General features: G+C 47.3%; 1 protein-coding gene across 1 annotated transcript; it reads left to right on the top strand.

The window, feature by feature from the left end:
• Positions 1-11,529: 11,529 nt before the first annotated feature.
• On the top strand, positions 11,530-14,450 carry LOC119436011 (ras-related protein Rab-30-like). Its single transcript, XM_037702734.2, has 3 exons — positions 11,530-11,778; positions 12,163-12,358; positions 12,956-14,450. The coding sequence occupies exons 2-3, from the start codon at positions 12,179-12,181 to the stop codon at positions 13,388-13,390; spliced, it is 615 nt and encodes a 204-aa protein (XP_037558662.1). The 5' UTR covers positions 11,530-11,778; positions 12,163-12,178; the 3' UTR covers positions 13,391-14,450.
• The last annotated feature ends 1,331 nt before the right edge of the window (positions 14,451-15,781 follow it).

The following is a 15,781-nucleotide window of genomic DNA, read 5'->3' as shown; positions in this document are numbered from 1 at the left end:
TAGCGCGTTACGGCCCGTGTAAGAAGCTGGTGTAAGACGCTGTGGCCTCTCCGCCTTACCCCCGTATTCATAAACGCTCCTCGACTTGAACTTGACTTGCCACCTCCTTGGGCAGCGCGTTCGAATAGCGTTGAAGGCGGTGGCAAGTCAAGTTCAAGTCGAGGAGCGTTTATGAATACGGGGGTTATACTCTCTCAGCAGTCATGTGATGGCGTCGGCAAACGCGGTGCACGTTCCGGCATGTGTAAACGGCTGCGTAAGACGCTGTGGCCTCTCCCCCTTACTAGAGAGTACTGCACGTTTCTAACGCGTTTGTGCTAGCGTCCCCTTAAGCGGGAGATGGTGCAATTATAATGAAGGGCGCTGTTATAAAATAGGAATGACATCACATATGGCGCGTGTCATTGGTGGAAGTCAATCGTTCGATTTAGTGCGGCGAGACTGGGCGAATTACACGGAATATTCACGGTTTACCGATGATTCCCTCCGGAGCTTCGCCCACTCATCATCATTCACCCCGTGGATATGCGGTGTTTTTTTTTTTTTTTGACACACCGAACAGCAACAGTAGGCGTCTGCAACCTCCGCAGCGATAACTTTCGGCTACCCAACGAAGGAACCCCACAAGGATCTGTGATTTCACCACTCCTTTTCAACATCGCAATAATCAAGCTGCCAAAACAACTCAATGCCATCCCAAACCTATGTCATTCCCTTTACGCCGACATCACACCCTGGACCAAAGCACCTACTACTGGACAACAAGAGCGCAGTCTACAAGAAGCCTTCGATACCATTGAAAGATACCTCCGAGACTGCGGTCTCCAATGCGCAGCCGAAAAGTCGGAGCTTCTCGTCCTCAGAGCACGGACGCGAGGACGACCGCCCAACTATACCGAACCCGATCCTAGCGTCTTCCTGGACGGAACCGAAATCCCTACAGTCGACTCCCTTCGCCCACTCGGTCTTCACATCCACAAGGACTGATCAGGAGCGACCAATCTCCCGCGTCTCCAACGTACACTGTCACAAGTTACGCACATCGTCAAGAGGATAACAAACCAAAGAAGCGGACTCAAGGAGGAAGACACACTAAGGATAATTCAAGCCCTCCTAACTAGCCGTATCACCTACGGCACTCCTTACCTGACGCTCAAGCTGGCTGAAATCAAGAAAATCAATGCCATCATTCGAAAGGCAATCAAAGTAGCCTTGACCCTCCCACCCACGCCATCAACGAAGAAACTCCTCAAGCTCGGCGTCCACAATACGTGGGAAGAGCTCTCCGAGGCTCATAAAATCAGCCAACCAGAGCGGCTCACGCTCACACCCACCGGACAAGAAGTTTGGTGCTACCTCAACTACAGTGAAAGCTACATTGGCGAAACAGACCAGAAAGCAAGAATCTCACCCGCACTCCGTGAGCATATCAGCGTTGCGCGTATACCGCGCAATGTGCATCCGACTTACCATAAGGAGCGTCGACAAAGCAGAATCCGCGCACTCAGAAAGAAATACGCGACAATCCCTAATACGAGTTACACCGATGCTGCCCGGTATATTAAACGAAATGCCTTTGCCCTAAGTGTCCCGGATCACCAAGGCAAAGAACTCGCCGCTGTCACCAACCGGGCAAGAGCCGCCGAGACTGCAGAGGAAACGGCAATCGCTCTGGCGATAACAACTTGTACTGAAGTAGTCGTAATCCTCATTGATTCCCAGGCAGCAGCTCGCAACTATAAAAAAGGACGCATATCAGAAACCGCACTCAAGATACTTCGCAATCGCATCGCACGCACCCCGCTCCCCGACACCTACATCAACTGGACTCCAGGCCATCAGGGCGTGACAGGAAATGAGGAGGCACACGCCGCCACCCGCGAGCATATCAGCCGGGCTTTCCTGCTATCCCACACCAGGCCGGCCACCAACATTGATGACATCGCCCTAAAGTATTCGGAGCTTCTGCAACACCACCGACTCAGCAGAAGAACGTACCCATCACCACACAAGCTGAGCAAAGAGGAAGGAGTCATCATCCGCCGCCTACAGACAAACACCTATGTACACGAAAAAATTATGCACATACTGTATCCTACGCTGTACTCGTACACATGCACCCGCTGTGACGTCCCAGACACCCTGCAACACATGGTCTAGGATTGCCCACTGCTTGACACATCCCCAGATCCCAGCTCACAAGCTCAACAAGACGGCTCCAAACAAGGACGCCCCATAGAGGCTGAAGAAGAGCACCGCAACTCAGCGCACTTCAATACCACCGCTGAAAAGTGGGAGGCGAAGCTTTCCTCTGACGACCTGGACGACCAACGCAGTCTTGTCGCCCGGGCCAAGGAGGCATCCCAAGCCAGAGGGTTCTTGGAATAAGGAACCCTCCCACCTAGGGTGAACCGGGTCCTGACTGAATACCGTTTCAGAAAATAAAAGGTTATTTCTCTCTCTCTCTCTTAATATGCCAGTCACTATTTTTGCAGCCAACTACTGCACACGTCTTCCCTCTACCACTTCGCATTTTGCAGCATGAAGGGAGCACATTGTCTTAGTGAGCAGCCAGTTGCATTTCCGACAGCTGATCGCACAGTATAGCATGCAGGGCAGAAGCAATACTGTATCAGCATGACACCATGTTCCGGGTAGCCAGGGCACGAGTGCCCAGGATTTATTGAGCCGTTCTTTTATACATTGAAATGGGGCAACGCCCCTCAGATAATCCTGCTACGATATACAGAGAAGTTGGGCAACGCCCCCTCAGCTTATCAACCGTAGCACACGTGTCAGACGCGATGCGATACAAATACGTAAAGGTTTTGTATTTGTGCACTTTTGATGAGGCAACGTGCGGCGCGACGCCGTAAGAGCCATGTCGTTTCTCTACAGCAAACTGCTCCGCGAAAAGAGTCTATATCAGCTCTAGAGGAAAAGCTGGGCGAAAAAAGCGGCAACTACAAAGGCGCCGCCATGTTGCTACGAATAATTTTTCTAGCTCTAGGAATATTCAAAATATTATGCGAAAACCAGATTTACACGTATCGCGTATGCATGGAAAACGTTTAAAGTTCATCCCATATATTTTTCAGAAAGATCAGATGGTTATTTATAGAATTTGGATGCAAAATTTAAGGTACCTGAAAGGCTGCGTTTGTAGGCGCCTAAACTAGATGGCGCTACCACTCAGATAGGATCGGGATCGCCTTAGGGTGGCTAGAATAATCGCGTTATTGCACGACTCGTCTGAATCACTTCTCGTCGTCTGCGCCTGCACAGGATAGCAACATGGCGGGGCCCTTGCGGTTGCCGATTTCAATGCATGGGCGCCATGGGCAGTTTTTCCTCTAGAGTTGGTTATATTAACTATATGCTTTTCCCTCACTACGGCATGCCTCATAATCAGATCGTAGCTTTGGCATGTAAAATTCCAGAAATAATTTAGAATGAATTATCACGTCATCGTACGTCAAAATGCGGCCCGATCCCGAAGCTAGAGCAGTCAAAAAATTGAAGCAGTCCGACGCTCCTCCTACGCCCCTCACGCTAGTGGTGACGCGGTAAAGTGCCGTGCGCAGTGATTCCGCCACATTCTCACCCCCAACTAGCTCAGGAATACATTGTCTTTAATCGATTTCAGCTGGAGGTTGAATCGCCTTCCTACTTTTAGAGCGCAGTTCTTAGGCGCCCGTTCCTGCGGTGAGCGTCGGCGTTGTCCCTCGTAATCGAGCGAACGAACACAGCTAAGGATGAAAGCGAACGCGGAGAGCAGCTGCAGATGAAAGACGGCGATAGCGAAGAGGACAGCTCAGGAGGAGGGTGCAGCGGAACCTTGAGGCGGAAAGCGGAGGAGGATGGTACGGCGAAAGCGTGAGAAGAAAAGCGTAGTGCCGCGCAAGACCGGCTTTGCGGCGACAATGCATATACGATATGGCGCCTGAGTAGCGCGCGTCGTCTGTATGGAAACAAAGCACTGCATGAGCGGAGGACGGTGTGCAGCGGCTGCTGTGAATCGTGCCCACGCGTCACCCACGCGCCGCCTCACGCGATCTCCTGATTAGCGAGGCATTCGCGCCACACTTCGCTCCGTTTGCAACGTGCCGCACGAGACAGATTGTCCGCGCCAGCCAATATATCGCGAAATGAAAACACGTATACAGCTGCGCTCAAATTTCGCAATAGGGAATATCGTAATCGTCGGTGAATTTTTTTCTGACGCGCCAAGTTGGTCGTAAATGTTCGCTGCATGTATCCCACGCGCAAATTTAAGGGAAGCCTGTGTCGCCACTGCCGCATGTCTGCCACTATACTGATGCTCCAGTATTGTCCACATTTTCCCAAGAGTGAAGCAGAACATTGTCAGAGATAGTCCCGAGCACCCGCCGGCCACCTGAGTGGGTGTTCCCAATTTAACATTCTGTGGAGAAAGGTGGCTTTAGTAGGTCTACAAAAGGTATTTCCTTCAATACCCGCAGTGCCATTTGGAATGGTGTTCAAGTAGGCATGCCTATTTGAACAACTTCCAAATGACATTATGTGCATTGAAGGAAATAGGTAGAATTTTTATTGTTCTGCAACATTTCCTGTTTGTTTATTTTTCAACTTCAAGAATCAATAAGTATCCATTAAATAAACACCTCATGTTTCGATTATTTATATTCCATTTCCCGATTTCAATATTCGAACAGCCGTACTAAAATATAAAGCCTAATAAATTTCAAGCACTATAGGGACAGCCTGTGAATGTGTTATTTTTTAGAATTTATAAATCATGAATGCGCAACCTCGAGGGCATGAAAATTACGTGATGTCGTCATAAATACCGTTCAGAGTTCTCGGTTTTAATCTTTCGAAAATTCTGCGCACTTTCTTGGGTTTTTAATACGGTTCACCTTAGGATACTTATACGCACTTTGCCACGTCTGTGTCTCTGACCGCTTTCCGTTCTCGACGGCGGCGCGCTTCGGCCGGAGGGGACCCGCTCCCCAGTCCCGGTGTAATATGATCCGCCGCCTGTGCGGTCGGAACGGTCCTGCTCTCGCGGGAGGTGCTGGCGCCGGTGGGGCCGTCCTTATTTACATCGCCAGTTTAATGGGGTCGCGGAAACGGGGTCACGGAAGCGGGGTGGTTTGCTTATTCTCAATTCCCAAGTTTCTTTAAATGGATATACGTACATCAGCATATGCATGACATGAATGCCATGACATGTCATGATATGCATGCATGACATGAATTTGGAGTGCAGATTGAAATGCAGTACATTTCATTTTGTTTTTATTCGGACATTTCAGGAAATACCCACGAAAAGAGGCAAAAGGAGACAATCTGTCTCCTGACTAGGCATGTGCAATTTCCCATGCACATGCTGACGATCATGTTGGAGTGCAATTTGAGACACAGCACAAAACACGTATAGAGTCGGCTATTCTGCAGAAATTTGGAGTTCCGCGCGACTGCACTCGGCCAATGGCAACGGAGCGGTGCATGAAGTGTCGCTACATTGCTTACTGCTAATCGTACTGTGACACCGAGATTCATCGTGAGATGGATTCCGCCGTAATTTCTTTCGACCTTAAAGGGCCCCTAAACCACTCTGAGGTCGAAATTTAGCTGTGGTGTTGCAGTTGTGCATGAGTATACAACGAACACGTAGCCGTGAGAATTTTTCGAAATGGTGCCATAATAGCGGAGTTACACGCGTTTGATGATCGAAACGCGGCCCTTGCTCGTTTCGCTCTTCGCTACTCTCCTAGCCGGCTGGTCTCTCCTCCTCGCCGAGTGCTCCTCCAAATGTCACGTGACATATGTCATCTCCAACGCGCTTTTCAAAACAGTGTCCACTTCTGGTTAAGGCACGTCCACGCTAGCGGCAAATATACCGACGTCGGCGACCGGCCTCCAGTGCCGTAGTTCGTCTGCCACGCGAGAAGTGTCCAAAGTAGACGGCAGTTCGGCCGGCGTGCGTGTGTGTGTGTGTGTGTGTGTGTGTGTGTGTGTGTGTGTGTGTGTGTGTGTGTGTGTGTGTGTGTGTGTGTGTGTGTGTGTGTGTGTGTGTGTGTGTGTGTGTGAGAGAGAGAGAGAGAGAGAGACTATCCGACTCACTAATTTTGTTGACGCTGAAACAGGTCGTGTAAAAGTGCGGATCCTGCTCTTCGACACTGTAGTTGCATCTAATACAAATAAAAAATTCATCTTAGAGAAGCAAGGTTACAACGCCCTACGGCGATGTGACTATGCAAGAATTAAGTTGAGTGCATTTGATATTCGAACACAAATTACGAGACTTTATTCGTAGCATTATAAATGCGGTTGCAGAACTCGGGAGAATACAGAAAAAAAAAACACAAGTTAAATATGACTATAGTCGTATCTAACGTCGCTATTTGCTTTCTTTCTTTTATTTCATTTTTTTTTCTTATGAGACATTGCAGAAAGAAAGACGCAGTTTCGCTCGAAAGCCGAAGGATCGATTGCGATAGCGGACAGCTATACAAAGTAAGGATAGTAGTTTTATCGGCCGTATATAAACTTGTAAACATTCGCTTACTAACAAAATTGACAAGCATGGTGTCACGCGCGCACAAGCAAACATGAACACATCTCACTCGATGACCGCACACACTCGCTGTGAAAACTCAGAAGTAAGAAAGCGCGGCAGCAGCAGCGAGCGAATTGACCTTCGTGCTGCCTCTCGCTTCAACGCGAACTCAGCGGCGAGAACAAAGTGCACACGAAGCTATCTTTCAAGATAGGGCCCCCGCGGCCACGCCATACGCAGCGCCGCCGGAGTATACAACGCCGCCCCCCCCCCCTCTCTCCCATCCTCCCGGTGACTTGCGCGCGACGGAAGACAGCGCGCTTCCTCCCCGCTTTCCTCCCTTGCGCGCGTGAGATTGAGGCGCCATTGTTAGCTCACACTCGCACGCTTTCACTCCCGCATACAGCATACGGCGCGCGGCGAGGATGTTATCGCCCTTGGGCATTATACGGAACATCACGGCGACGCCGACGGCAGAAATGCGCCTGGAGTGTCCATATAATTGATGTTGCAATAATAACGAAACTGAACATTCAAGGACGCAAATAATAACTAACGGAAATAAAGATAGCAAACCGGTGAACTAGCCTAGTTGGTACATTATAAAAGGGATAAAAACAGCGGGAACATATGAGAGACCTGATGAAGAAGACGGAGGGACTATCTGGATAATAGATAGCTTGGGCGGCTGGATGGCGTGTGACCTTGACCTCGCCGGGCTCCTTCCTTCTGAGCATAGGTCGGCAAACTCACTCATGAGTCGACTCACACTTCCTCAAACTCAGACCAACCCGTGAGTCTGAGTGAACCCGACTTATAAACTAGTTGCAAAGAGAAAAAGACAAGCTTTTTGGTATAACTAGATAACCCATAAAGCAAGCACACCAGGATACACAGTGATCAGAAAGAATGGTGCTCTCGTGGAGCAAAATATTAAAACCAACGAGTGCAGCAGCGTGTATTCTAGTAAGCACGGCCGCAAATGAATGCCGCCAACTCTAACCGCCGCTGTAAACTACACGTGAGCTCTCCTTTTGCTAGGTGTTAGGCTTCAGCGCATGTCTGGTGCATCCAAACGGAGTACAACGCTCGTCCTGTTGTACAAATCATTCCCGGGGCACAATGACCGTTCTTTGGACTTTTTTCGCTCGCCCTTAAAGAGCCCCTCACCCGGTCTGGCCATTTTGAGCTGACAAGCGCAGTGCATACAATGCGCGCTAACGATCGTGTCTGCTAAGTATTACTGGTATCAGTGGCGCACCGACCGGGGGGGGGGGGGGGGATTCGGCGGTTGTAACCCCCCCCTCCCCTGAGGCCGACTTAACCCCCCTCTTTTGTTTAACCCCTTTTCTTTCCTTGCGCATTTGAGTACTGCAACTAAGATGTAAGACGCGCAATCGTCTGCACACTCACAAAAAGCGCATTTTTGACAATTGCAAGTGAAGAAATTGAAATTAGTGCTATATTTAGATGGTATTGGCAAACTGTCAACCCCCCCCCCCCCCCCCCTGGCAGAGATCCTGGGTACGCTACTGACTGGTATTACATCCCTATACGCGCCGATGAAAAGGCTTAAATTTCAAACCAAACGCCGTGCGCCCTTCTCGCGGGCGCCGCGCTCCCAGCCGGAAAGTCGAAGTCAATCGCGCAATAGGTGACCCGTAAAACGAGCAATCGGAGCTTCCGGTTCGACGGATGACGCGCGGCATCGGCGGCATGCCTGGCGCACATGTTTTTCTACGCGGTTTCAACTGTCAGTCGTGCGAAGCTTTCCGTACGCTTTGTCGACTAGCAATGTCGTACCATTCATGCAGCTGATTTCTAGGTTTCAGTTCACTCTGGGCGCGACGATGACGAGCCAAGAAAGGCAAGGATACATTTTTATTCATAAAGGAACTCTGGTTTTCGTTTCGGCGGCCTTTTTTGTTTCTGTCAGGTTTAGCTCTACGACATTTGCCGTTGCTTGGACGCACCGTCACTGAATGCTCTGCCTGCGGGTCAGTCAGACAGGTGAAAAAGTTATCGTTATCCGATCATTTATCAAGCGTATAGAAGCATTACTTAGAAAATCGGGTGCTGAGACGATGGCTACAGCGGTGCATGCTGTTCTGTGATCCTAGCTAGAAACCGATATGGTCGGTATAACGGCGCACTGAAAATGATAACTTTGCACGCTGTCAACGCCATTTCTCGGTCGAAACTCTAGGTTCATTTGAAGTGGAACGTAGTTAGACGTTCTCGCTTTTTTATTGCGATAGCAATTATATGGACACTCAAAAGCAGATTTCTGCCGTCGGCGTCGCCGTCGCCGTCGCCGTCGCCGTGAGGTTCCGTATGACGTCATTTGGAGAAGAAATCGTCGCCGCGCGCCGAACGCTGTATGTGCGAGTGAAAGGGCGCGAGGGGCGCGCGCTTTCACGGGGAGTGAACGCATGGCGGAGAACAAACGCGCGTTCTGCGCCGTGCTCGCTTAAGGGCTGCAGAAGTAGGCGTCTCTGTTCTCCTTCACAATCACCATGTATGTAGAGCAAACGCGCCTTCTTCCGACGAGCGAGAGGCCGTGGGGGAGGGGGAGGGAAGGGAGGCGACGTTTAGCTGCGGCACGCAGTGCCTATTTATATCAGAGGCTCCGGCAACAGTCACCAACGCCGCACGCATTTTCAGCGAACGCGGGCAAAACGCCGATGGCGTCGACAACAGTTCTGCGTGTTGCCGATGCTGCTGCATGTCCAAGTTTATACAGCTGATAAAGCTAATATCATTACTCCGTATAGCTCTCTACAAGTTTGCTATCGCAATTGATGCTTCGCCTTTCAGGTGAAACTGCGACAACTTTTTTTGTCATCAATGACCGTATCGCCGTCATAATACGGCTGCGCATTATCTCTATCTGTGCTGAAGGAGCTGAGGAGGGCTAGTTAAAATCCCTATATAAGAAGAGTACCACCATCTACTCTTAGCTCCGCCGCCTCCTCTCCTAAAGCGCTTGCTTTTTCTTTACTTTTTGGTTGCGAAAGCCAAGTCGACGGTGGCGCACCTAGAAAGTCCACGTTGAAGCTGTCAGGCCGGGCGCGCGCCGCCGCCGGCGGCGGCGACTGCGGCTGCGCAAAGGACTTTCAACATGGCTCTCAGGCGGAAAAAAAGAAAATATAAAGAAGTAAAAATCGCGCGCTATCATCGTCCAATCGGAGATACAGGAGAGAGAGAAGCGGCGTTTATCAAAGGATGGTGGTACTTTTCTTATATAGGGACTTTAGAGCTAGTTGGTTACGAGTATTATGTATGTATCTTGCTGTGTCCCGCTTAAATTCGCGCTGCAAAACCTCGTTTCATAATACCTCTATATGCGCATGCGAGTACTGACATAGTTCTGGTTGCCTGAGTCACTGTTAGAGAAAGAAATAACTTTGGTAATCATTCCGTGTCGGCCCTTACACAGCTTCGCCGCCTGATAAGTGGCACTGTACGTCATTTTCTTTTTGTTCACGGATGGTCTCTGCATTGTTACAGTTTTGGAAGTGGCAGCCATTCCTTTGATGCTTGTGCACAGCTGACTCAGCAAGGGTTGCTGCAAGGCAGTATAGTTACATGCGTCCACATTTAACGCTTGAATTTGAGCAGCCAACGGCTGAACAGCCGACGATGGTTTTGCTAGGCACCTGCAAGCGGGTAATCTTTGAGTGGGATAAAGCCGGACTGCAAGCACAAGTGGCTCAGTAAGCTAAGGCGTTGGGCTGCTGAGCACGAGCTCGCGTGATCGAATCCGGCCGTGGGGGCCGCATTTCGATGGAACCGAAATGCGAAAACACCCGTGTGCTTGCGTTGTAGTGCATGTTAAAGAACCCCAGGTGGTCAAAATTAATCCGGAGCCCTCCACCACAGCGTGCCTCATAATCAGAACTGGTTTTGGCACCGAGCACCCCAGAAAGAAGAACGGACTGCAAGCGCATCAATGGAATTCAACGGCGAAGCGGTGGCGGCGGCTGCGCTGACTCGAACCGGAAGCAGCTAGCAGCCGGCGTATCCCACAATCCCTCACTATTTTACGGGTCACCTATTCCACGCGCGATTTGTCTCTGAAACAGCCTCCCCGATAACATAGTCGAGGAAATTGACCGCGATAAATTCAGGCACTCACTCCACTCTCGCTTATCCCTTGTTAATCATACTCACTGTTTGGTCTTCTTTCCCTACTATTTTCGTTCATTGTTGTACAATAGTTTACAAACCTATCGAGCTGTTTCTATTGTTATAATACAGAGCTGCATGTTAAAATTGTTCTCATTTTTAAGCTGTGCACCTGGCTGCAGTTGTTTTTCGACCTTGATGTTTTTGCGAGTTTGTCACTTTATGTGTCTGTGTACTAAGTTCTATGCCCCCCTTACTCAATGCCCCATGTAGGGGCCTTGTAAGGTATTTTACAAATAAAATAAATAAATAATCATGCGAAACTGGTGTTCGTGTCGCTTTGTCGGTATACACGTTAATGCCACACGTCATTTCTCTTCAAAATCTCAAAACGGTTATAAACTGCACTGAATGTACGCTTCACGTGGCGACATCTACCTTGTAGCTACCTTAATTAAAAAAGCTTTTAGCGTAATTTCATATAAATGACTTAATTTGGAAAGTTGAAACCATTGAAATAGTCGCCACTGTGGTTAGGATAATTCTGAAATCACTGGAATATCTCTCGAATATCTCATCTTTTATTTTAGGGTTTCCGACTAATTAATTCAGCGTATGTGATCGCCTATCTACATACGCCGCGCTTGGCGGAACAGTAGGCGATACAAGAGCCTACGAATAAATGAAGTAAATTCCAGCAAGCTCACAAACCCGTTAGCCATCTATCAGACTAACCGCGTGTCTGACCAATTATGTACCTCTGAATAGTTTGGCTTGGCTCTCAAATGATTAATATCAAATTGCGCGCCCTGGATGCACGTGATCTTGCTTTGATCACCGGCCACAGATGGCGCCAGCGTGCAGATGATGGCATTAGAAAAGCGCAGTGTCGTCGTAGGTTTGCGTTCTACGTTAAAATGTTACTTTGCCAAATCGCGGACCCAAACTGCTTGAAATTCATAACAAGAACCAACTGATTTCATTTCTGCGTTTGTATGTTCACCGCTGAGTTTTTGGTCCGCTCTGACTTCCTTACGGCTACACTTAATATTGTCTCATGGTCGTGCACAATCACCGCTGAAAACACGACTTAAGGCGGCTTTTCTGTAAGTATATTATTGTTGTCGCAGCGTTAAACGGTAATTTTTAAATAGTGTTACACGGTTACAATGCGAGCGAGTTGGAGTTGTGAGCGCGTGAAACGTATCCGAAAGGAAGACGTTTATGTGGTAGTAGCTCGCCCTCGTGGCGTCACAAAAGGGTCTATTTCATACCTTATTGAGACATCAGCGCCAAGCACATTGCTCGTTGTCTTCTGTGCTTGTAAAATAATGTAGTAAATATTCTGGAAGAATGGGGATAGGCTTCTCTTTTAGGGAGTTACTTATGTGATTTCGGCGACGTTTGCGCCTTTGAACTCAGTTTGCCACCGTTTGTATGCCTCCGAATATGTGTCTCATTTCATGGTCATATTATATAATTTATTTCAGATCTTCACAGTTGACAATGGCATCAACAAAACTGCCTGAGCAGAAGGTGATTCTCTGTGGAGAGTACGGCGTTGGGAAAAGTTCACTGTTTCGTAGGTTCACGACTAACACTTTTGTGGCAAGCAACGATCGAAGCTCCACGCTTGGTTTAGACCATTTTGACAAAGTCTATAAGGTTGCAGGACGGGACCTCAAGGTAAGCTTCCAGTTCGTGCATTGTTTGCGAGCCTCAACTGTTTTCCTGTTATTGGACAGGCATACTAGTGTGCTCCATGCAATGCAGTTTCTCTCTCTTCTGAGTGAAAGACTGCACTGTGGAGCGCATAGCAAACTGGCGGTTTATTTACACATCTGTGCGCGTGTTCCAGTAATGATCACGTTCTTGTGACACAGTAAGGTCAGACGCATGGGAAAGAGTTGCTGCTGGTGTCTGATTTGTGCTATTACTTGTGACAGTTTCTAAGCTGCCTTGTTACAAAATTTTATTTGATGGTACATACAGCAAGTTCTTGAATTTGTCAAATAAATAAATTTAAGGGCAACTTGTTATTAATTTTGCTGCCCATAACAAAAGTTTTAGCCATTAGTAGGGCTGGTTGGCAGTATTTTGCAATGAAGTGCTCGAATTTTCAAAGCATTTGAGAAATATTGCAATATAATCTTAGGATTCGGTGTACTGCATGCTCGTGAAATGTGTTGAATTCACTGACTGGGGTAGGGAATGCCATCACTGCACATTCCTTATACATATTTCCTTTATGAACTATACTTTCTGATTTGTGAATGACTGTAGCTGCAGCTCTGGGACACAGGGGGCATGGAGCGTGTGGCATCCGTCACGTCCAGCTACTACAAGTTTGCCGAGGCAGCCGTGTTGGTGTTTAGCCTGGACAATCCTGACTCGTTCAACATCTTGTCACAGCATCTGCTGGACATCGTAAGCTATGCTGAGAATGCAAAGATATTTCTCTGTGGAAACAAAGTTGACTTAGTAGGCCGCATCTATGTCTCAGAAGCAGATATAGAAGCCTTCTGTGAGCAGTGCCACAACCTCATCAGTGGGGTTTACCGCACATCATGTAAAACTGGTCAAGGCATCGAGGAGATGTTCACAGACATTGCGCGGCAGCTGGTTATGTCTTGCAGAGTAAAAGATTTGGATGATGTGGCCAAAGACTCTTTCAAGGTCACCCAGCCAGAAGAAACACAGGAATCGTGTAGTTGCTAGGCGTGAAGGATCGGCACAATGAAGATAAATGTGAAATGGCAGCTGCGGCTTAAGAGTAAATCCAAGTCCACCAAACCTATCTGCTTTCCTCTGCATAGGACAGAGACAATTACGAATTTTCAAGTTTTCTTGTTTAACTTGATGAAAATGGTTCATTTTTTCATGCCTTTTAGTGATCATGGCTGTTTTTATGTAGCAGCACAAAAATGCTATTTGCTGTGGACTTTAGGAGCATTTGTTTTTATTGTTTTAACATAGGGCAATTTTGGGCCCTTGCAGAAGTCATATTTTAGAATGCTTGAGTCACTTTCATCATACTGTGAATTATGATCACCACTCTCTTTTGACAAGCTATTCAATGCTGGCATACTTCCTTATGAGCTGTCTTTTTAGTCATGCATACCTGTCAATGGCTGTTTGTGTCATTGTGGATCAGCTTGCCAGTTTTCTTTCTGCAACTTTACAAACTTTTAAGCTTGCAGAAATAGATTGTACATTTATTTAATAGAGTTGTATAGTTACCAATGTTGTGCAAGCACTTTCCAAGTGCATTGCTGGTTTACAAAGCAGCCTAATGGGACTTAACATGCATCTCGACTATGTGGCATGTTGCTCGGCCACTTGGCTCAAGGTTTGTTTGCAACCATTTCAGTCTGGTTTTTTGCCAGGTCAATGTGCAAGAAAGCTTGTAGTGAAAATGTTGTTCGGCCATCTGCTGATTGTGCGCATGTTTTTTGTGCACAGAGGCAGAGGGAAAAAAGTGCCAAACATTGTGTATGTGGACATTGTGCAGAAGCTATGTTTTTTGAGGTGGTGTATAGAACTTTTTTTTTGTTTGTTTTCATTGTCAGTGAAATGCTGTACTAGTTGACAAAATGTTACAAAACCAATTGGCGTATGCCTTTATTACAGTTGTGCTATGTACATATCATGCAGTTTCGTATCAGACATTCAACAGGCGTGCATCTTGCAGACGTGCCTTCGTGGCACCAAGCACTGTGTACAGTTTATTGTTGGGTATCATTTTCAGGTTTTGCTAATAAAGTGCTTATAACAGTAAGTCGATGTGTGTGTCTTTCGGTGCACAAGTTACATTTCAAGCAGTCTAGCAATATTTTTGAAGAACCAAAATTTTTCAAATTTGAGTAATCTGGACACATTAGCTTGCAGTAAGCAAGCCCAGACCTCAAAAAATGCCTACTCCAGGTGAAGAGAACTTTTTTTTTGTTGTATAGGCAGCCACAGTAGAAAATACACATCACTATTCATAATAAATATCACGATGCAAACATGTTGATAAAACATTATTCTCTACAACTGTCTACCCTTGACATAGCTGCAGCAATGGCAGAGGTCATATGTACATCTATTGTAGACTTAAGTGCACATATAACACATGAACAACATGAAATGAAAATGCACAGCCTGCATCCAATGCACAACATTAAGAAGTTCGAACCAGAGCTATACAAATATTGGAATGCTAGACACCAGGGGGTGCCTTCCTGTACTGATCAGCGAAGTCCTTTATCTTTCGCCAGAGTTCTTGTGGCTCATCAACACGGGGCACCTGCAATGACAGCAACAAAGTTAGTATATGATATCCGCACGCACACAAAAAAAAAAGTCTGGGATCCGCCCATGCCCATTGCTGACCCTACTCTCTGTATATGCCATTCTGCCGTTTCCTGAACTAATGACCACACACAGCCTAAATACTGTTCACATTCGCAAACTAGCCACTTTGGTCGGGCAGTTTCACTAATTAAGAGGTTCATTGTGAACAAAAGGATTTCATAAAGTTCAAGGGACTATAAATGGTTTTGTAAATGTGTGCTGTAAATATAAAGAACACAGCAGGTTTATTATGACAAGGGCCCAATTGTGCTTCATGGCCAACAACACATGCACAGCTGAAGTTATTGCAGTCCATGTTTGTTGACTAGTTAGTCCATAACTTTCTCTTCACCACATAAAGCAATAACTCAGCACTTCTCGGGCAACTGGCCGTATACTAGAGAAGGCAGGAGCCCATGCACAATCATAGTGCCGCATGCAGCACTGCCCCTCCATGACCCTTCAGTGTGTGTACAAACCTGATAGTTCTGTGCTACATACACGCCCGCGTAGACTCCAGCGCCGAAAGAAATCTGCAAGAATACCAATAGGATCAGAAGGCTGCAGTCACAGGCAAGACCTTGGTTATAGGCGTTGCTCGCACAAGAAGGCGCATTTGTCGATCACTCAGCATATATAAACATATAAGCCGCATATAGAACACATCTAATATATGCTGCAACACATATAAATAAAGGCATGACATGTATTAGTAAAAGTTAGCAGTTGAGTAGCTATCTGGGTCAGTTGGTACATACTGAATAGTAAAAACCA

The sequence above is a fragment of the Dermacentor silvarum genome, chromosome 1 (assembly GCF_013339745.2).
Source record: "Dermacentor silvarum isolate Dsil-2018 chromosome 1, BIME_Dsil_1.4, whole genome shotgun sequence".
NCBI classification, from domain to species: Eukaryota; Metazoa; Arthropoda; class Arachnida; order Ixodida; family Ixodidae; genus Dermacentor; species Dermacentor silvarum.
Note: the sequence above shows the minus strand (reverse complement) of the source record. Positions and strands in the feature narration are given on the sequence as shown.